The 22,984-nt window shown below is 42.8% G+C and overlaps 1 protein-coding gene across 2 annotated transcripts in view; it reads right to left on the reverse strand.

The window, feature by feature from the left end:
- LRP1 (LDL receptor related protein 1) overlaps positions 1-22,984 on the reverse strand; it is a 1,437,817-nt gene that overhangs the window by 1,253,725 nt on the left and 161,108 nt on the right. For both annotated transcript variants that reach the window (XM_086966724.1, XM_086966716.1), the window contains exons 3-6: positions 14,863-15,000; positions 11,608-11,727; positions 5,470-5,598; positions 3,545-3,808 (exon numbers count right to left, since the gene is read on the reverse strand). In XM_086966724.1, the coding sequence (XP_086822850.1) occupies positions 3,545-3,808; positions 5,470-5,598; positions 11,608-11,727; positions 14,863-15,000 (651 nt within the window). The remainder of the gene's footprint in view (positions 1-3,544; positions 3,809-5,469; positions 5,599-11,607; positions 11,728-14,862; positions 15,001-22,984) is intronic.

A 22,984-nucleotide genomic window follows, 5' to 3' on the forward strand; every position in this document is an offset into this window, starting at 1 on the left:
ATGGCAGGGTATATGATATTCAAAAGTAGGACATGTAAAGGTTAATGTCAAACGTCCCTACAGTGAAAAAGCTCTAAAAGCCATTTTCACTACAGCAAGGTTAGCAAAACCATAGGAAAGCATTAGGATACAATATTAAGTCTCATCAATTATATCTCCACCTAGGAAATAGCTAGATAAATATTTCCAAGGACTCTTAATAGTTAAACAGCATCCAAATTAATGGTAAAGTCCAATTTGGCATTACTATTAAAGAAAAGATACCTTAAAAAAGCTACCTTTGTCTGCCTGCAACCTCTGGAGGCCTTTCTCTTAGTATTCAACTGTCACCTGGCACCTTCATAGCTCTCGTGTGATGAGGTGTGCAATGCTCCCAGGACAGGCCTTGGATGTTGGAAGTTGTCTTACTCTCCTTGACAGGGTGTCCCGGGGGGGCGTGCCCAGACTCTTGATGCCCTTCAAAGGGGTTTCCCCTGTCATAAGCAAATGCACCTCACACCTGGCCCTTACCCCCCCCCCCCTGTTGTACTTCTAGTCAGCCAAGCACCAACCTCAGTGAGAAGAAGTACTAGCCCCAGAACTGGTTTACAGTGACCACCAGAGCGGGGCTGTGAGAATCCTCTCTGACATTAAAGTCTCACGTCCTCTTTGAATGTCACATACTGATTGACAGGTTTGTTCAGGTTTTTCATTTGAGATTTGGGGTGTACTAATAAGAGGCTTCCCCTGTCACATGAAAATGTTAGCTTACACTTGGTCAGAGCGCTACTACCGTCATGCCAGCCAGCCAGGCCCCAATCAGATTAGGAGTTTTTGACACTGCGGTGTCACAGGTCTGGATATAATATTTGGGGTGCACTTCAAAAGGAGGGAAACAGAACAGAAATTTGTGTGTATCCATTGTATGGTTGCTGAAAGCTCAGCTTTGGTTTTACCAGACTTCGGTTACTGAGTATGGTGGGGGTCCAGGGACTTCCTAAAACTGGATTATAGCATTAGAGATGGGATGACACCAAGATTATCAAAGTACACTCCCCGTACACACCTCCAGCCCCCAGAGCCCAAATTTTGGGTTGGCCATAGAATTTGGCCATCTTCAAAATGCATAAAGTGGATAGGGTTAGCCTGGGGAATCGATACCCATTTGTTTAAGGCGTCCTCAGTGGTCATTCCCACTCACTAGCTCGTGCCAGACATAAAAGTGGCACCTCCAGACAGCCACTTCAGAACATTCTTGACAGGAGGAAGATAAGCGGACTGAACCTTCTGTCTGCAACATGAGAAGAGCCGTGCAGTACTGGATCTGTACTCCCTCTTGTATCCAGAATAAAGAAGTGGAATCCAAAGGTCATAAGGTTAACCTTCTGTGCAAGCTACACAGATACAAAAAGCTACAAAAGGCCTTTCCTGCAACTACCAAGCTGATTAGTGGTAAATTGACCGGGTCTGAACTCTAGCTACCACCCTGTGAGTTTTAAGTGCTGCCCCCGAGATCCTAGGGGACGTTAGAGTTGTACTCCTGTGGTAGATTGGGACGTAAAGGACTGTAGTCAGAAGGTAAAAACTTTGACGGAGACAAACCTGGTTGGGGTAGCCGACCCTGCACTCCATCGCATTCAGTGTCAAATTACACCTAGGTTTTGTTCTACAAGAGTCTACCATCTTGCAACGGTAAATAAAAAAAGAAATAAAACGAGGGCTGCATCATTCAGCTGGCTAGTGCAAATGTGGTGATGAATGCTTATGCATACATCATTACCCACATACGCTCCAACAGAATTATGCAGGTGCCAGTCATGATGTGTACACTCAATAGGTGCATCACTTTAGGACGCATTTTTTTCAGGTTTTTGATGATGCTGAGCAGCATCAACAAAAGAACATGTTTGCTTTTTTTTAATGCCATACAGTATCACCAAAAAGCATTGGCACAGTCAACAGGTCTCAATTGTGAGATCTATTGGCTTGGCTTCACAGGGATTGTCAGCACATGGAGGATAATATTGGTGAAAGTCCTTTAAATTTTAGGAGATCAGGAGAGGGAGAGACAGCTGAACAGAAAATGAGCTGATACATTTGGGAATCTGGGATCAGAACAGAACATTGGTGCCCTAGATATGTAGTCAATCACAGGGCAGGAGAGACACTCCTGTGGGGAGGGTGACAGTAAGACATCAGAGTGGAAACCAGACGATGTGACCCGATTAAGGGTGCTTACTGATCTAGTACAGTGGGTGATATCTCTCTTGCCTTATAATAATTGACCACCCCCAGCCATTTCACCATCAGTAGTCTTTCAAAAAACTGAACAGCCCAAAATGGAGTATAATAAAACAATTTAAAAAAACGTTTTCTGGTTGTTCTTCACATTAAAATTCCAGTGAATTAAATCTTAAAAAATTGAGATAGAATACAGATGCTTTAAAGTTGCGTTCCTTAAAGAATTATGATTTCAAAAGGTTCAGTCATGGTGCCTGCTCTCCCAGTCTGCCCTCACAGTAGTGTATTGATGATACATGTTAGTTACCATCAGACGCATTCTTTAAAATTATAATTTAACAAAAACAACCATAGCATTTCAGCACAATTTGGTTATGTGATTAATTCAGGTCTTTAAAAAACGCCTTTCACATATGCAAGCACTAAAAAAACAGGGCTGGCGGACGTGCTAGAATTCACTGCCAAACCCACCAGCGATTCCGGGTTGTGACGTCCAGGTAGCTCAGAAAGAAACTTCGCAATTTATGGGAAATTCGTAGCACAAGCCAGAGTACAAATGCAAAATCCACTATTTAATCATAGGCCCTGCAAGGCCACAAGTGTGTTTGCGGAGTCCAAAGATCATGTCATACTACAAAGCGCGCAATTACTAAAACAGAAGACCTACCAAAAACAGTGCGGTGAAGGTGCAGAAGCCATCCCATCAGCCAAAGTTCAAGCTATTTTATCTGTGTCAGTGTGTTTAACTCTTGTCGTGTGTTCGGGCTGCCATCTATGGGCCATCTTGCTCCCTCCCTTGCCCGAACTGTTTGTACAGATCATTGCATGCACCCTGACTTATGGAAGAGGAGTGTAGTGCCACCAGGGTTGTCACCTTTGCCAGAAAAAAATACCGCCCATTTGTTCACATTGAGATTCTTAAAGGCTGAAGCAGGATGCTTAAATAGAACATTATCTAAAATAGGCTGAAATCGTATTTAACATGGCCTTTTTGTCTTTGACTACTTTCATTATTCCTTAGGGATCATTTAATGAGCTCTAGAACACATCTTAAAGTGTTTCATGTTTTATTTACTGTTTAAAGTATGTACCGATAACAGGAAAATACCAGCTTTAGGTAATTTTTCTAATCGGAGTACTGGCGGGGACATTAAAATACTGGTCATGACGGTAAACAAAAACATACAGGTGTCAACCTTAGGTGAAACACACACACCCGAGGTATCATCTCCACCTCCGAAGAAATCCTCTCAACATTCTACCACAGCCAACGCCACCCAAGGCTTGTGAATCCTAGCGTTGTCCCACCATGCCGGGTACTTACGGTGAAGGCTTAAGGAGATGTTGATGGTCCGTTCATCAGTAAAGCCCTTCAAGTTGGGTATTCGGGCGCATTTCAGTAGGGTCTGTGCAGCACTCTCGCCCACGTGCACCCAACACACCGTCTCCTCGGCATAGTTGAAATCCATGGCTGTCGTTTGCTTGGTGCTTGATGGGGTAATGGTCGGGACTTGCACTCCCGTAAGAGATGTGGCCAAGATGTTTTGAGAGTTGGCAATCAATAGGACTGTCATTCTGTCCACAGGCTCTGCAGAAGGGATTAGAAAAGGTACAGTTCGAGAAATGACCATAATGAAAGTACTTATATGTGCAGCTTTTAATTGCTTCAAAGACGACCTAAAATGACCATTCTTCCAATACGCTGCTCCTCAGTCCCCCTCAGGAGGATCTGCTGCAGAGACAAACACCCCTAACATTGGCAAACTCCTGTTGCCACTTTATGGCAGAATACTTTAAAATACTCAATAGGCTGATGAAGAAAACCATGCCAGGACCACCCATCACAATTAAAGTAGAGTAACAAACACTGATTCAGGCTCTGTGTGGCAAGATGAAATCCCACAAGAAGCATCCTCGATTTTAGGCCAATCCAAGAACAGACTTTGAATCTACTCCTGAAACCTTGTAGATTCCGGAAAGAGAAAACATACAAGCGCTCCTTTTCAGGAATGGCACCCTGGATCTGGAATGCGCTCCCCCCTGAAACAAGGCTTATCTCCTCCACTACACTCTTCAAGAAAGAGGTGAAAAGCATCCTTCTGGCCAAGATCTCCTGAACCTCACAGGTGCTGGATCAGTGACTCTGCATTGCTTTGTACCACTGTTCTCATTGTCCCTTGGCACCATACTTCTACTTGATGGGGACACTACTACGCTACTCTCGTCTACCGACTAATATAGGATACACGCTGGTTTACTGATCCACTCTCCCGTTGCCCTCACTCAGTGTTCTCTATATACTATAACACTGGTATAAGCCATCCACATACCCAAGGTGTACCTGAACACCCCTGTAGTGTGATCAACGACTTGTGCTGTCTTATATTACTTGTTTATTTGATTGTATATGCATATGTTTTATGTATGTTATGATTATTACCATGTTAATGACTATTACACTGCTCCCATTATCTCTGTTCATTCCTACTGCCCCTACCTTGTCCATGTGAAGCGCTCTGATATCTGTAAGGATCTTGTTCGCGCTATATAAAACTTTGAATAAATAAATAAATAAAATAAGTAAACGGTCGCAGCTGTGAAAAAGCGAACTTTCACTATGTAATAAGGTCTTTCAGTCAGATATCTTTTGATCGGCAGTATCTCGATTCTGCGCATTGACTATAACTGTACTTAAAAGGTAACGGGGAGCCTGCTACGTTGAAGTATTTAAACATGTTTGGCCACAAACAATCCAATAAAAAAAAATTAAAACCCACTGAGGACAGGAAATGTTCAGTTGCAAATCAATCACAAATCAATAGGTTTAATTTCTACAATAGTCAACAAGTGTCCCGAACAGTACAGTATTCGTTGCTTTGCTGGCACAACTGTTTAACACACGGTAAAACATTTTTAGTAGTTTAGAAGCAAGGATTACAAGCAAAAAAGCTGCTTTTTAAACTGTAAGGCCGGTTTCCAAAATGATGGATGTTGCATCACAAAAACTAACATTGATCAGTTCCGTGTAATATCATTTCTCAGAGTTGAATGAGTACAAACTAGGAAAACCAATGCGCCACAAAAATTACCAACTGCCCTTGTGCAGCAAGACAACATAAACAAGTTTATGTAATTGCAGAAAACGAGGCCGGATCTCTAAACATCTAACAACGTGTTTTGGCTACAAAATGAAAGAATGGCCGGGGACAGACCGAAGATATCCACATCTCACTTCCGGCAGGAACATACCATTCTTTGCCTTGCAGGAACGGTTGTCGGGCTGCAGCAGGTATCCCTCCACACAGCTGCACGTGTAGGACCCCTCGGTGTTGGTGCAGGTCTGACTGCACATTCCGTACAGTGTGCACTCATCGAAGTCTGAAAACAACAAGCACAGGAACAAGCAAGCTAATGAATGGCACAGAAAACTTACAGTTCATCTCATCAAACTACATCAAACTCAACTATGCCCCACAACACAGCTACAACCTTTGGACCAAAGCCTAAAACATATTTAGATGAAACGGGGAGAGGATGTAGCCTTAAGGCTAGAGTGGTTGATGTCAAAGCTGGGAAACCGAGTTAGAGTCTCGGCAATGACACTCAACATCCTGTGATTCTGGGCAAATCACGTAATCTCCCCATGTCTAACAAAAATGAATGTGTCCTCATGTAATGAAACTGGTGCTCATGTAAAGCGCTTTGATACGCGATATCTTCGGGTCTCGTTCGCACTATATAAAAAGTTAAAAATTGAGAAGGTCAAAATAAAGTACTTTTGAGACAGCTACACAAGGCGTCGTCATCCTTTTGGTTAAAGAGGAACATTGGAGAAAAGTTACGAGACCTACTCATGTGAGTAGTCCATTGGGGTGGCGTGACACGAGAGAGAGGCAGCAGTATACGCACAGGAGAGTGTGTGGAGATATATATATATATATATATCTCCCCGGACACTCGATCCACTTCCAGTTAGCACACACTCGGCGGCTCCAGCGAGGAAGGAGACACAGACCTCGTAGCTTTTGGGTAGCGATGTTATTTTTATTCAGGTGAGACCCACACACAACGCGTTTCGAGCTGGAAAGCCCTTGCTCACGTGTCATTTGGTAAAAACGCCATCTAGCATTTAAAGAGTCCTTAACCACACCTCTTGCAGGACTTGATGGGTCACATGACAGTCTTAATGGAAAACAGACTCGGTAGTTTAAACATTTTTCACAGTGTCAGGGGATCCATTAGCACACACAGATAATAACTGTGTACAAGATATATTGCTGCTGAATATAAGCATAAAAATGAATATTTCATCATAGCAATTCATATCACGTTCTAAAAAACAAATACAATTTTTAGATAAAAGTTACATATTATTGGATAAATCCAATTGTACCCCTTGACAATACCAGATCATATCGTCTGTTAATAATACTCTAACTGGATAAATCCATATTGCGGTCATGCGACAAGTACAAAATCCTATCTAGATTATAGTGCAAATAAGCAAAAACATTTTTTTCTCAATTTTTTCTTTTATATAAAGTGCAAACTATGTGCCTAATGTGCAAGCTGGTGCATATGTAAATATAAAATGTAAAAGAATGATGATATAAAAATGTTGCGATCTGTCATGTCAATTACTCTATCCACAGTGTTCACCCATATTACTATATAGGTTAGAAAACAAATTCGAATACGGTTCTGGACTTACAATGTACATCAAGGATAATTTTTGATTCAATTATATACTGTAATAAATAATTTTTTACAGATCACTAGAGGGAAGAAAGTAAGAGAGCTGGCTAAAATTACCACTGACTGGGAACCAAAGCAATTAATCCTCGTCTATTTACAAATTTACAAATATGTAGTCATCAGACTGGAAACAGGATCTTGTTACAATAAACATCATCTTCTGGGAGCATAGTATTACGCCAAACTGCAGGTTGTTATAAAATATATATATATATATATTCATTCTCAGGGCATTTTCGCTCTTCTCTTCTCACGGGCTCTACCATTTTTTTCAAATATTTTCTGTTCACTTATTATTTACTACCGAACGTTTTATTATAGTTTGATATATTTAAGAAACTATAAATGCCTTAAATGTTATCTTAGAGCGGAAGGCATTTGCTGCCTTAAACATGCGGTTGCAGTGCCACACCTGGTCGAGCTATGAGTGGCAGAATGCTGCTGGCAATAAAAAGAGCTTTGTGAAGCCTAGTGATAGGAACTAGCTTAGAATGAGTGTCCTCAGCAACATCCTCCTCTCAGTGTCTACAAAGACATAGTTGCTGGCAGATTGGATCCCACAGGTCACTGCGTTTTCTAACTTCACTGGCCCCTCTGAAAACATGCTCTGCAAGAGTGCTGCTGCGCCCTTGCTTCCTAGGCAATATAATGCTTCACGGAGTCTTTTCCATGATTTTTTTAAAAATGTTTTGCTTTTATTCAGTTTCTACCATTTATGTTAAGATGTTGTTCCATGCATTCACTGAAACTCAAAAAAAAAAAAGAAAATAGAACTGTTGTAAAAACGTCTACAAGAGTCTACAAGGAACACAATGCTTTTTTTATTTAAATGTTTTAATCGAATTTTCAGAATGTTTATATCCTTTTTAGATAACAATTACAGCTACTCTCCTGTGGATGGCGTGTGGATAGTTTCAATATAGTTTAGAAAGAGTAAACGTAAGAAATGCAGAAGTAGATAAACATTTATTTTGTTAAATATATTTTATCTTATACTGTTCTTTAACCTTTCACAAAAATTGTTTGAAAACAAGCATTGGCAACACCCTTAGGTCGCTACTTTGCAAAGTTATTCACGCTTCCGAATTTGGCAATGTTGATTGCCGATGATGAGCGCAGAACCAGCACAAAGAAAAAAAAAGGGAAGCCTCAGCATGATGATGTCCATGCACATAGGCATTATGATGCTTCAGGGGCCATATTTTTGCCACCTTCATAATGTACACAGGATAGTGCCACAAGGCAGGTATGCATTCTTTTAAACTACAGTTGCAAGGCAGAGGCGGAGGATGCCTATCTTGGAGTTGTAAAATTAAAAATTAAAAATAAAAACTGCCTCAGCACATTACAGAGAAAGGAGAGGTCCAGTAGCAAATTGCAGCTGCCAGCCCGCCAAAAAAGACAGTAAAGGGGCAAGGGAGCAGAAGAAGCAAAGGAAAAGTTGGGAGGGAAGGTGCCAGAGCAGGGGGGAAGTGGGGAAGAGAAAGAAAAACACCCACTATTGCACTTACATGGAGTGCCGAAGAGCAAGTTAATTTCCTTCAGTAATGCCCTTTCTGGCGGATGCTCTATCTTTCCACAGATTCCTCACCTTGTGAATAGCCCCAGGCCCAAAATGATCCAGAGATTTTGCTCAGCTTTGCTCCCACTCACCAACAGCTGGCATGGTGCGAGTCTATAGTGACTCTGCCCTGCCTAGGTAGTGCCACCAGTGCACGCGGACTTCAGTTTCTTTCTTGACTGTGTCTGCGCCATCAGACACGGAGCTTGATAAGTGATCATATGACAGTGTACATATCTCTAAATATGGACCTTTTTATAGATGCAATGAAGTCCATTGCACCTAACGGGGGAGGGAAGCCAGTGAAAAATGTGCGGTTAGATACAGTATACATCAGAAAGAGCGTTCCTGAAGTTAAGTAACTTGTACCTCTGATGGATATTTCTAACTGCAGATTCCTTGGCTTGTGAATAGTGATATGGAAGCAGTACCTTTCAAAGTGCTGGGTTTGTGGAATGGCGCAGACCAGAAAAATCCTACAGGACCAAAGAAGTAAAGTGCCATCCCGCCGGATCTTGCTATCAAGACAGTGGTGCCTCGTAAACGTGCGGACTGACACCCACTCCAGGGCTGAACAGATGTCCAGGAAAGGCACTCAGCATAGCATCACAGTAGTAGCAACCTAGGCTCTGGTGGAATGAGCCCCAAGACCTTCCAGAGGCGGCTTCTTTGCCAGTACATAACAGATTTTAATACAGAGGACAATACATCTCAATATGGTCATTTTTTGCACAGCCTTACCTCTCTGTTTCCCAGCGAAACCCACAAAGAGCTAATCATCCACTTGATGGCCCTTGGTACATCTATGTAAAAGCTCTTTTGGGGTGCACATGAAAAGGTTTCATACCCTTCGGTAACAATGCAATTCTAGTCTGCAGCACAAGTTGGTATGAGAAAAAGGTGGTGCATGGAGAATGGATGGACAGAGGACGTACAGAGCTTGAAGCTCACACAAGCGAAGAGCAGAAGCTATCGCTATATCAAAGACAACTTTGAGAGTCAAGAGACGCAAATGACAGCGATGCATTTGTTCAAATGGGGTATACATATGGAAACTTAAAAACAAATTAAGGTCGGACAGCAGCATTACAAAAGGCTTGGGTGGAACATATGCACCAGACTTTAAGGTGCTATAAAGGAGGATGGTTGGGAACGTAAAACTAAAAAGGCCGAAAGGGCCTTTAAATAATATTTAACAGTGCACACAGCGAGTCCTAGCTGGGATAAAAGACGGTATCAAAAGCTGATAGTCCGACAACTTCCCTGTAAAGCATCTGTAAGCAGGAATTACATTAGGCCACCAACTTATCCTAGCGTCCTGTGTAAAAAGCTTCTGTTGATCAACACCTGGCTGGTAGAATGAAATCCACTACTTCTGGAGATTGGTAAAGCAGCCAACTGCTACCGCACAAACTCCATGCACAGAGATGTGGATTGCAAGGTCATGGGTGCAGGACCCTGCTTTTGTGCTAAGTTGGAAGATTCTCCCAAAGCAGAAGTCTGATCGGAGGACAAATGCTCATGCCCAGAGTTTCTGGGTAGCGCACTCTTCTGGCTCATCCAGAACGAGCATCAGCTTGAATTCCAAGAGGACCCCACAGCAGACTTCCAGAGGTGCAGATTACATTGAGGATAGATTCGCCAATGGTATTTCAAGTGGATGCCTCTTCAGACCCTTGAGACCCAAAGGCAAACCAGAGGGTGCTAAAAGGGGGACAAGGAAATTTGAAACATGCCTTTCTTGAAAAAACACTACCAGTTCCAGTGTCGCCAATGGATCTGGAAACAATGGATGCATAAGGATAAATTGTGGAATTGGGTCCAAAAAGTTGTGGAAACTGTTCTTCGAAAGGAAACCGGAGAGAGACACCACTTAAAATGTACTAGCATGTTTCACTATACTAATTCAACACTAATCCTCTATGGGTCCCGGAGTAGCGTGCTACTCGCCAAAAAAGAGCTTTAACGCCTCGTCAGGGGTAGTAAGCGCTATAAAAATGCAAATACAATACAATAGGCATCTTGACATCCGACCAACTTCTTTGGTCCAGATTGGCGGGAAGAGGGTGAACCCTCCTTCACCGTCTTGTGCTTTTTTTAACCTGGACTTACCTGACAACTTGGAATGTGAGATGGATCTTTTGCTGAAATGAGCTCGTAATGGGAATGGCATCCTCAACTTCGACCTAGATTCCCCCTTACGCACCATGCAATGGTGTTTTGGTGATGTAGAGCATGACTTTGCATTCCTGGATTGCTTTGGGGTTCATATGGATGCACCCTGCGAGAATGAGTCGTGCGATGATCCTAGGTACCAGAGACGTATCTCGCGGAGGGTCTGTCGCAAACATATGCCTGTGCCTGTCCCTACAATGCCTAAACAATCTAGTTTTTGGTGGGAACAATTTCCTGTGCACTCTTTAGAGAAAACACATTCGTTAGAGAACTGAAAGATAAGAAAAAAAAGTTTAGGAGTGAGCTCCGGATCTGCGCCCAAAGGCACGGCAAGAAAGGAACGGCTGTCAGCATGCAGGGGTGGCATTTATATGTGGCTCTGGCGTCACTTCTGGGGTGAGACTGAGTCGACACGGTGACACACAATGCCACCTGCTGGGAGCATAGCTGAGAAAAATCTTCAGATCCAGTGTGGCACAGGGGGTATTCACAAGGTGAGAAATCTGCGGTTAGAAGCATCCATCAGAAAGAACAAAGAAATAAAAGTAGGTCCTTGAATGTAAACAGAAGAAGGATACACTTTATTTAATCAGAAATACTGTAAAATAGAAAAGGAGAAGCAAACACCAGGACAAGGAAGGAAACCCACTGAATAAGAAGCAAGCAAATGAGTTGAGTGCGCTTTGGGTCGACCCATGGACCATGATTAGTTGGCTTTCCTGTCTATTTAAGTATTATACTGTACACAATAAGCCCTTTGAAAGAACTCCGCTAAAGTTGCATGTAGACAAGGCCTAAAAAAGGGGAAAAGTGCAGATACTCCTCAAAGGAAATTATTCATTTTGCAGGCAAAAAATATCAATGCTGTCCGTTTCCATTGGAGATCACTCACTCACCTTTGCAGCTCTTGCCGTCCTCTCCCAGCTCATAAGCACGTTCGCAGTAGCAGGCAGGCCCTGTTAACGTAGAGGCACACTGGTGTTTGCAGCCCAAATGTGAACAGTTTGCAGCAAACACTGAAACAGAAAATAAAATCTGTGAGTAACGGGTCTCACTGACGTGTTATGTTATGCTAATTTTAAAACCCTCTGTTTTAAACACATGGATGAGGGCCACACAGTGTTACCCAGGACCAACTTAATTACACCTGTGGCAATGAGGAAAGGCAAGTTTTGTCACACTGAAGGTTAACATAGGGGTGTAGTGCGGTAAACTGACCTACAACCTGGTCTCCTCTAGGACAGCCTTTTTTCTTTATTATGTAACATGTGTAGATAGATAACTGCAGAATGATTGAACAGAAATAATTCAAGAGAAAGAAGGGAAAAAAAGAACTCACTTTTGGGGAAAAAGGCAATAAAAGTTCAATATTCTGGGTAGCAGGTCAGGCGAGCGGCTATTAAGAAAATCCAGAGCCCCACACTCTAACATTTATGTGACACCGCTTGCCAGACTCGTAAGATCTTTTGGGCAGGAAGTTTTATCCTATGCCGATGATACCCAGATCATGGTCTCCCTCTCACACTCTGCCGAACTCACAGCCCGGAATTTCAGAAACTGCATGGAAGCAGTTGCTGGCTGGATGGTGAGGAATTTCCTCAAATTAAATGGGGAAAAAACAGAGGTGCTGATCTTCGGAGGCAAAGAAGAGATATGGTCAATGGACTGGTGGCCTCCTGCTCTTGGGGTTTGTCCTAAGCCCTCCCAGTCCGCTCGGAATCTGGGTGTCATTTTCGACAATAAACTCTTTCGACAAACAGGTCAGCAGGACGATCTCCACCTGTTGTGGAGCCCTTAGAACCCTGAGGAAGTTGGTGCACTATCTTTCCCCAGAGGCCCGGAAAACTGTTACAGTGGCACTAATCTCCTCTAGGTTAGATTATTGTAATGCACTGTACTTGGGTATAAATAAACAGCAGGTAAAACGCCTGCAAGTGGTACAAAATGCAGCTGCTCGCTTTGTCGCTGATGCCCCCAGACTTTCATCAGCAACCTCCATCAGGAGGGATCTTCATTGGCTCCCTATGCAGGCCAGGATAGAGTTCAAGGTTCTTTGTCTTACTCACCGTGCCTTGTATTCCGGCGGATCGGAAGATCTCAAATCCTTGTTAACACCCTATACCACTGGTAGGGTCCTTCGATCTGCCAACAAAAATCTTCTTGTGATCCCCAGAATCTACAAAACCAGATGGGGCGGGAGGTCTTTCCACTCCCTTGTCCCCAAGATCTGGAATACTCTTCCGGCGGATATTAAAGGTCAGTCAGGCTTACTCTCTCTTTCGAAAGGCCCTGAAGACCTGGTTCTTCAGGGAGACTTATCTGTAATTCCTTCCCCCTTCCTCACAGCTTATACCATCGTTAGCGCCTTGACGCCTATGGGCAATGTTGCGCTGGATAAATCCCTTTTCAATTCAATTCAAACATTGTTAGTGGCCATTTCCTGCCCCCAGAAGACTGGGAAGAGCACCCAGATCCACAGTGTGAGTGGAACACGAGTACTGCATGGCTATGCACTCAGACCATGGGTATTCGGATGTAAGCAGTGCACGTACCTGCACCAGAATCACATCTCTCGGAATAACCAAGTGTGGGAAACATGAACATTGTTCACATTACCATCACTGAGCGCTGTCTGATGGGACACCACGAGACAGGGGCCTGAGCATGCACTATCCGTACCCCAGGAACAGCTCCCAGGACACCCAGGCACGGCAGACAGAAGTAAGAGATGTGATGTCTTGTATCCATTCCCTTAACTCAGAACACGGCCTGCATGTACATGGGGGTGAGGAGGAAGTGAGCAGTCACAGAGGTAAGGAGAACCAGGTCTGAGTGATGTGAGCTTTGAAGATGCGCTCGCCTTCCATGGAGAACATATCAAGCAACACTCATATGGACAGGTACCCAAGCTAGGAGCTGTACTAGTGTTCCTACTGCGCTCAAAATTTAGTATTCATCTGTAAAGTAAACTAGGTCCTGGGGACAAGAGCCTGGACCTATTCCTTACGCGTGGAAGACAACTCTCAATGAGGCAGGCCTAGTGAGAGTGAGGTCATCTTCGCTTGTGCATCCCACTCACAAGCTCCATGCACCCAAGTACAGGCGCAAAATGAAAACAAGTATTTTCTACATCGCCCCATACACAAACAGCAGTCCATATCACTGAAGCAAGGGACTTTGGCTAGGTTAGAAGAGTAGTAGACATCAGTGAAGTCAAGAGATTCAAGGTGCCATGGTGAGTGAACTAGGCCTGTAGTTTGTGGTCAATATGTACTTATCTAACTGCTTTCTGGTGTAAGGAGGACCCATGGAGGGTGAGGAAAAGGGGCACATTAAGTCACTCAATAGATCACAATAAGGCGGTTTGTTCAAGCCAGACTAGAGGTAACATCACAGGGACATGTAAGGTTGAGCAGTACATTGTAGTGAGTTCTTCTGGTGGCCAAAAACCTGGAGCAGACAATAGAGTCATGACGGAGATCTTCCAAGTGTACTATGAAGCTCACTGAACTGAAAATACAGCATCTCCATGCTGCACTATTATTTCATGTGTAAATATACCTGCATATTTTGTTCTAAAACGAGTGGAGGGTGCAAGAATAATTTAATTGGGGCTTGGACTTTCTTTCCCATATGATTCAAGAACTACCATCCACACTACTTTGGATTGGGATTAAAAAACAAGTCCCCCGCAAATAGGAATTGGGCATTCAGGAAGCGGAATGAAGGAATGAATGAGTGAATAAAGAGACGTGGACCAGAGGACAATGTGTGGGTCTGATTGGAAGAGATAATACTAAAAACATTAGCAGGCATTTACACAACATCTGAGGGTCAGCACCACCTACTGAAGGCAATCACAGCACACTCGGAGAGAGGAAAAGGCCACATTTCGGTAAGCTGCACACAGGGTAGGCGGTTAGACAGCTAGTTGTTGATGTTGATGGTTTAGGGGATTTGGGGTGGGGAGGGGATACCTCAGTACAGAGAGTAACTGCTTCAGTAATCCCAAGAACCTGGCAAACTGTTGTCACACAACGCTACATTCCACATGGGAGGAAGCCAGGATTGGATACTCCTGAATCTGAATCAGGCTTCTGGTTTAACCAGTACAAAGCAACGGTCCACCCGCTTCCTTGACACTCGCTTACCGCGGCAGTGTGGGCCTTCATCAGAGCCGTCGGTGCAGTCGTTGTGACCATTGCACAGCTTGTCCATGTAAAGGCAGGTGTCTGTGCTGAGGCAACTCCTCTCATTCGGCTGACAATTGTTCACCTTGGTCTGTGGACCTGAAAGAAAACGGGTTATACATTTTTAGTCAAATATTTTCAGTTTTCTAGATGTGCATGTTCACATGAACTATTGTGCCACACCCATATATTATATGGTACATTCGGTCACCACTGCCATGGACTCCTGCCAAAGTGCAACTGCTGTTGTGCAGAGGCGTTAATGCTTTAAAACGTTGTTTAGTTAGAACTGCATTCCTGCAACAAAGCAGTGCTGCTATACACAGCAGGACAACAAACTCATCCCTCAACAGCAACGCGTGCACGTAACCTACTGAACAGTGACACCATCTGATTAGGTTCCAAGATTAAGCACGCCCTTAATTTCACGAGCCAACCTCTTTCACTGGGATTTCAATGACATGCACGATACCCATTTTGCACACAACTCAGAGCCATGGTACCCATCTGCCTTGCTTTAAACCCACTCTTTCTCCCAACACAACCCCCTCCAAATAAAATGTACAGACCATCCCACACCTGGACTAACCCCATATCGACCTCCACATGTTCTGTAACTAGCCTTTAACTCACCATTACTTCACTAACGACAAACCAGGCAGCCTCATAAACCAGCCTGCTGCAGATTGCCATTCATTAAAAAAATTGCTCACTCGTGTTGGTCTGTTCATGACCTCAACACAACCATTTCCCCTGCATTCTGATCCTCCTAAAAGCACTCCTGAGAGGGCCTATCACAGTATACTTTTGACATCTAGCAATGCTCTGTTTGCGAAAGCATCATAATTTAATTCCTGATGGAGTGGTGCAATTTTTCAAATAGTTGGGATTGGACTACTTTATCATAGAGAACCAAAATATTCTTGTCAAACGTGATATTTCAATTGGGGTGGTTGCTGCAACCAATTAATTTCTATTTCTAAAGGCCAACATTTGAAGTCTGTGGTTGTGTAATGATCATTGACATATAAAAATGAATTCAGTCTTTACAGACTGTGGATTTAACGGTCTTGGAGAATTTATTTGGATTCATAGTTTTAAGTCTCAATGAAATTGGCCAAATAAGTGATCCACCTAAAAGAACAAAGTTGTTTATAGTTCTATCAAACAGATTTTACACACAATAAAACATAGAAATCAGCAGTTCTAGTTATCTCCAGTAATTACAATTCGTGCCCTAAGATAAGTATTACTCGCTCCCCCCTGCCATGCACAGTTTTCTCATCAATAGTTTCACTGCAAATCTTGCAGTGATATTATCAATAACGTCATAGAAGAGGTCCTGACTGATGTAATATGTGGGGTAATTGGCAGTGCATGGCGAGGGCGGGAGTTATAATTACCTTAACCGCATGCGCGCTACGGGTTTTCCCGCTGTGCGCTGACTTTTGAAAATCGCGCGGTTCGTGACAAAGCCAGCTCGTCATCCGCGCAGCGCAGGTAACGTCCATGACGAGCTGGCTTTGTCATCCGCAGCGAAGGGGTTAAAGTATTAGTTATAGTTACTTGAGATCAATATAACAACTGAATTTCTATAGTTTTGTGTGTATAAAACCTGAACTTAACTATAACATCTCTAACGTTTTTTTTTCCAGTGTGTGTGGCGGGCTGTATAAGAGTGTATGTGGTGAATGTTTGAGTGTATGCCTGTGTGGGTAAGAGGATGTGCGAGTGATTCTCTGGGTCTGTAAGTGGATGTGCGAGTGATTCTCTGGGTCTGCAAGTGGGTGTGCATGATTATGTAGTGGGTGTTTAAGTGGCAGTGTGGGAGTGTTTACTAGCTGTAGGAGTGTGTACATATGGATGTGAGTGTGTTAGTGCCTGTGTGGGTCTGAGTGGATGTATGAGTGGTTCTCTGGGTCTGTAAGTGGGTGAATGAGTGGCTGTATGAGTGTGTAAATGGGAGTGGGATTGTTTTTCTGGGTCTCTGAGTGGGTGTGTGGTTACATGTGTGAGTGGGTGTGTGGTTACCTGTGTGAGTGGGTGTGTGTGTGGTTACCTGTGTGGGTGTATGAGTGGTTCTCTGAGTCTGTGAGTGGAAGTATCAGTGACTGTATGGGAGGGTGTGTGAGTGGCTATATGGACTGTGTGTGTGTTTGGGTGTGTGCGAGAGTGTGCAAGTGGCTGTTTGTGTTTTTATTATATGGGGTCTGGATCCACAGATCCTCTGCTGAGTCACACGGGGACATGCTGACCACCACGGTGGATCCAAAGATCCTCGTGCGCCAAAAAGAAAACAGTTTTAGACAGTTTCTTGCCCATGAGGGGCCCCTCACAGATGCCTCAATCAGATCCCATATATCCTATTAGCACTGTAGCCCCCCAAAACCCCTCAAGGAAACTGTGTCCCGATTCACAAAATGGCGGCTGCAACTGGTCTCTCAGGTTGCGGCCAACCAATCACAACATTGCTGTTGGTGTGGATCAGCAGATCCACTGTGGTGAATCTGTCTATAGATCTACATAAATCCTTTTTCTTTAATAACTCCAAAACAATTTAACAGATTTACACCAAATTACAAAAAACACTCTCTGTGCCAATAACTTGCTTTCTTCAAAATTGGGTGTAATTCCATTCAGATGTTCAGGCTGTAGTAGTGTCCAACATCCCTATGGGAAACTGCATGGGAAAAATCCATTTTGGGACCCCCCTCTTTAAAAAGTTTGTTAAGATTCGTCAAATTGCGCCAATGTTATTAGCAAAACAAGGAAATTCTTTACCTATGGAAACCAGGTCATCACCATAACTATCTACTGGTGATCGCCAGTAGGTAATAATATATATACGTTGTATTGTAAACATGTACTGGGTGAGCTTTGAAGTATTATCACTTTTGTATAGCTTGATACTTGAAAAAGTCCTTGTTACACAGTGCCGTCATGAGCTTGCATGGTTTAACATATTAGGATACAACAGTACGTCTTGATTTGCTTATAACTTTTGAATTGTTTTACGATAATGCTCTTGATTTCACAGACACTTCGCATATGTCATAATATTTAAATGGTATGCAAATCCATCAAGGGGAGCTCAGTTGTCCCTTGGCTGCTAGGCCTTTTCCCCCTAGAATGCTAAGCCTTTTTTTCGCTATTTTGGATAGTTCCTTAACTTTTACATAAGATATCCACGCCAAACTTCAGCCCTTTTTTCAACATCCTGGGGATTCCACAAGTACCCAGGTTTTGAGGATTACCCTGGAGGGGACTGTGAAAATAGTCAAAATATATCAACATTATGGGGTGGCTGGAGTGCTCTACAGAAAAGCTTCAGTTTGTTCCACTAAAAACAGTCTCAACAAAAGGTTTGATGTACTAAAGTCACTATTTTCCAGGCTATCCGGAACATGCAGAGCTTAATTAAAAAACATGTGTTTTAACCACAGTTTTGCCATTTCTCAAAGAGGTGGCCTTTTTTTCCTAATTTCAGAGCTTTCAACCTACTTCCAGTTTGTGATGGAAACCACGATGAAATCCATGGGTGATTTCTGAAAAGCAGACAAAATTCTAAATTCAGCCAGGGGTCATTTGTGTAGATCTCTCAAGCTTTGGTTTGCGAGACAGGCAAGCATCAAAACATGGTCGATGGGGAGCGACTTTCATTGACTCAGGCTTGATTTGTGCCTGTCTGGGCCCCAGGACAAGTCACAAAAGTGGGGTAACATTTTTATCAGGAACAGTGGGGGATGCTGAGTGGTAGGAATATTTTGGATTCCGGCTGATTCTGGAAGTTTAAGTCCCAGAAATGCAAGGAAAATGTGCAATTATAGGCACAGTTTGAGGTTTGCAGGGCATTTTGGGAAAGGAAATATTGTGGCATTCACCCGAGGCACACCATCTTGGACTGCCCCTAGTGTTTAGTTTTCAGAAATGCCTGGAGGTTTCCCCTGGTGGCAAATGACCCGAACAGTGCAGCCATTCAGCATAGAAGTAGGTCAATATTGGAACTCATCCAAAAAGCATTCACAATCTAAATTTCCCTTCTTGACACAATGATCGGGATGCTTGACAAGGGTCCCTTGCTTGCTATGCCACTGGATTCCAACTAGCCTGGCTGATGAGGGGGTGCTACACCAAAACCAGTCTCGGGATGCTTGTTTCTGGTCCAGGGAGGGCCTGGCTAGGCAGTTTGAGCTGGACTGTTCCCATGAGGAGCAGGGCCAAGACTGATTTGCACATGACTGGGTACAAACTGAGGTGGCATGGTGAGCAAAGGAACAATGGATTTAACCAAGATCTCTTGACTGGGGGTGAATGTTGGATTTGTTCAGCAATCCGTCCATCATTTGCCCTAGAGAACGAATTAAGTAATTTCATTTTCTCTGAAATTACGTTAATGCACTATGCATGCCGATCATCATTTAAGAGGGGAAAAACAGCATCTGGTGCTTGGGAAACTCTTCCCCAGCTCCTGAGACTGAATTCCACAAAAGCAAATCTCTCTTGAGCTTGCACCAGAAGGATTTCCTGACTCCGGTGCCAGGACGTGTTGGAGCCCTCAGCAAGACTCCAGGACGTCCGTACCATGCGAAAAGTAAAAGTGGGAACCTAAAAAAGTATTAATTTGCTTATGACTTTGGTACTATATGACATGGGTTGCCACCTTTCTTGCTGGCCTTACTTGAAAAACACTGGCAATATGGCTAAAAAAAACGGTCAAGGTGGTAAGGATTCTTTTTTTAACAGGTATTGCAATTTTTATGCAGATCTGTGTGACGGAAGGAACTTAAATGGGGTTAATACAATTTTAATTTGCCAATTGACACAATTTGATTAATCAGCATGAAATGTATCAGGCAGTTAGGAAGTTACATGCTGAATAGTTATTTAAGGTTTCATTCAGACCCATTGAGGTGCAAGCAAAGATAAATGGGAGAGGCAAAGACAAAGGGTTGGTTACAACATTATTAATTAGCTAATGATTTTAACTGTTAGATGCATCAGCCAGAAATTTGGCAGAGACTTAGCGTGGGTTGCTTACTCTTGGTATCATTTTTATGCAGCTCAGTCACAAAAAGCCCATTTGAAGGGAGAGTCGAAACAGCGCTCACTTGCTAATAAATTTAGCATGTTTGATGAATCTACACAAACTTTGAAAAATGTTTAGCACGGTTAGCTTTGTGTCGGTGTGTCAATTTTTAAACCGATCCATCAAGGGTAGGGAGGCAAAAGGAGTCAATATAAATTTTAAATCGCTGATAAATCTGCATGAAATTTGTCAGGCGGTTGGCAAGCTAAACGTAGTAGGGGATGTAGAGTTTCATCAACCTCCAAAAAAGCAAGATTTCTACTGTCATATACAGCCACACACCCTTAGTTTCAAACATCCGCAAACCAGCTATCCTATCTCATAACAACCAGCTTAAATTTCACAACGGTAGCACATGTACGACTTTATACTCCCACTCATCCACTATCTCACATTACAAAAATTCAATTCAATTGAATAATCTTCATTTCGGTTTTGCTTGAACCATAAAAGATACATAGTAACACACATTAGTTGATAAAACACTATTAAAATACAAGGCGTTCCACAGGTACGGCTTTAGACAAATGCAAATGCTAAAATGATCACAATTTAAGTAAAAGGGGAAAAAAATGGCGATTGATCTAGCAAGTAAAAAATATGATAAAAATGCTAAGCCTACAGTCCGATATATTTAAAACGTTGAGGAGAATGTAAAATCCAGGTTGGGTTGAGAAGCGCCGAGGACTAGAAGAGTACATATGATGAGTGCAGACTTTCCACATAAATTTGGGTAATATCAAAAGTGCAAGTGCTTTAAAGTGCTAATGGGTTATCCTACTTGAGACATAGTATAACCAACTAAACATTCTACCTGGTCTCTCAGCAATTTCTAAAATGCAAATGCGATAAAAATACAAATCGAAATTTGAGATTACACATAGATTTCAGAATGTTAAAATTTCAAACTTTTTTTCCTCTTATTGTGCCCACGGCAAACAAATATCTACTAATACTGAAAATTATTTTCTAGGAAGTGTCTGTTTTCAGTATTCTTTCTGCCACAAAACAAGATCTAGTTCCCAGGTTTCGACCGATTGGTTCAATCTATGTTTTCCTGGGCATGGCATAGGCTGGGCAAAAGAATAGTAAGTGTAGATCATTTTCTTGTGCATCGAGTTGACATACACAACAGTCCTCATTACTCACATCTGTGTTTCGACCCCATTTCAATATGTTCGTTAGTTTGTAAAACACCATAACGAAAATTCATATATAAAGATTTTGCCAACTGGGGCTGCACTTCATCCAGAAATTGCTCAAAGACCTGGGTTGGTTTCATAAGCAGGAACTGGGCCGTTAATCTACCAATATCTGGGCTATGGGACACACTATTTTGTATATACGCCTAAAAGGTAGTTTTAGTGTTTTTTTGGAAGCGGTTGTCAATAGGGTAGGTTTTTCCCAGAAGTTCTTCAGCCCAAGTTTACAAAGCCAGGAGTGCACATGCTTAATCCACTGAAGGCTAGTACCTCGGTCAAACCTTAAGATCCCTTCTAGCCCTTCTTTATAATGAGCTAGTTCGGTTGTTAACCACAATTGCACCCAAAACAGCAATAGTCTTAATATGGCTTGGTGATCAATACGTTTAGTATTTAAGTCCATAACAATGGGAATTACAGGTGTGCGCACAGGGAGACGTAACAACTTCCTAAAACATGTATTTTCTTCCCCCGCAAAGGTATTCCTACATGAAGGCCCCCATTGTTCTGCACGATAAAGGGATGCTGATTGTACCCTGTATTTATATACCTCAAGTGCAGGAGATACTGCCTTGGTAATAAGGCTCATGTTTTTTTAAATATTGGTAGAGAATTTTGTGGCAAAATGGTCTTACTTTTATGCAGTTGGGGATACCAGGTAATTTTAGTGTCAAGTGTAATGCCTAGATAATAAAAATTCTGCACATATTCTAGCTTCTGTTTTTGGACAGTTATGTTCTTCTTGAAAGATTAGGTGGATTAACTGCCATGCATTTTGTTTTCCTAGAATTTATTTCTAGGCCCTTAGCGCCACAGTAAACACTAAAAGTGTCAAATAAGCATTGCAAACCCTTCGGGATTTGAGATACTAAAATAGTATCATCAGCAAATAAAAGAGCTGGTACTGGCACCCAACTTCGCTTCGGTGAATCCTATGTGCAACCTAAAAGGTATTCTGGGACATCAAAAAATAAATAACTCATTAAGATGTTGCTTGGATAACTGTTCTTTGAAAAGAAAAAGTAAGTATACAAAGGATCATTAAGCCATTTCATGTAGCAAAGCATGTGGCTGCTACTTTGGCCATCTGAGGCTTCATGGATAGAGTGGAGTCAAGCCAGAAGCCAAGGCTCTCCACACCTTGTTCTTCGGGTCAGGAGGCACTCCCAACACAGTGGACAAGTGTTGAAGCCCCCAGAGCTGGGGATTCTTACCAAGTACCATAACCTCGGTCTTGTCACCATTCAATTTCATTGAGTTAGTGTTCATCCAAGTCGAGACATGACCGAGGCAGAAAAAGATACCCCGAGTTGACTTACCACCCAGATGACAGAAGATGATCCACTATACGCCACTATACTCAACAACATTCTATTCTATGCCATTGCACTCAACATCTTGTTAGAATTAAAATAACAAGCATGAACATTATCTGCGGCATCTTGTCTGATGGAAGTTCCTACGTGCACATAAACTGCAGTCATTCTGACCACCGCAGCCATTTTGTATTCCGTTGGTCACCTTTTGTTTCACCCTGCCCATACTAGCATCCCTCGGACCAACCTGGTATGTGAGCTGGGGGCTATAAACTATCGCCAGGACAAACATCAACAGCACTTGCTGCCACAAACTCGTTTTTCCTCTCATCTCTGTTCACAGGCAAACCCATGGACACCCTTACACAAACAGGTCCAAATACCAAACAGACTCTTGCAAACATGGTTTATTGCACTGCACACAGCAAGACTTGTTTTTGCCAACAATGTGACCTGTTTTTATCAACAGAACGGACTCT

Source organism: Lissotriton vulgaris, chromosome 1_1, assembly GCF_964263255.1.
Source record: "Lissotriton vulgaris chromosome 1_1, aLisVul1.2, whole genome shotgun sequence".
In the NCBI taxonomy this organism is placed as follows: Eukaryota; Metazoa; Chordata; class Amphibia; order Caudata; family Salamandridae; genus Lissotriton; species Lissotriton vulgaris.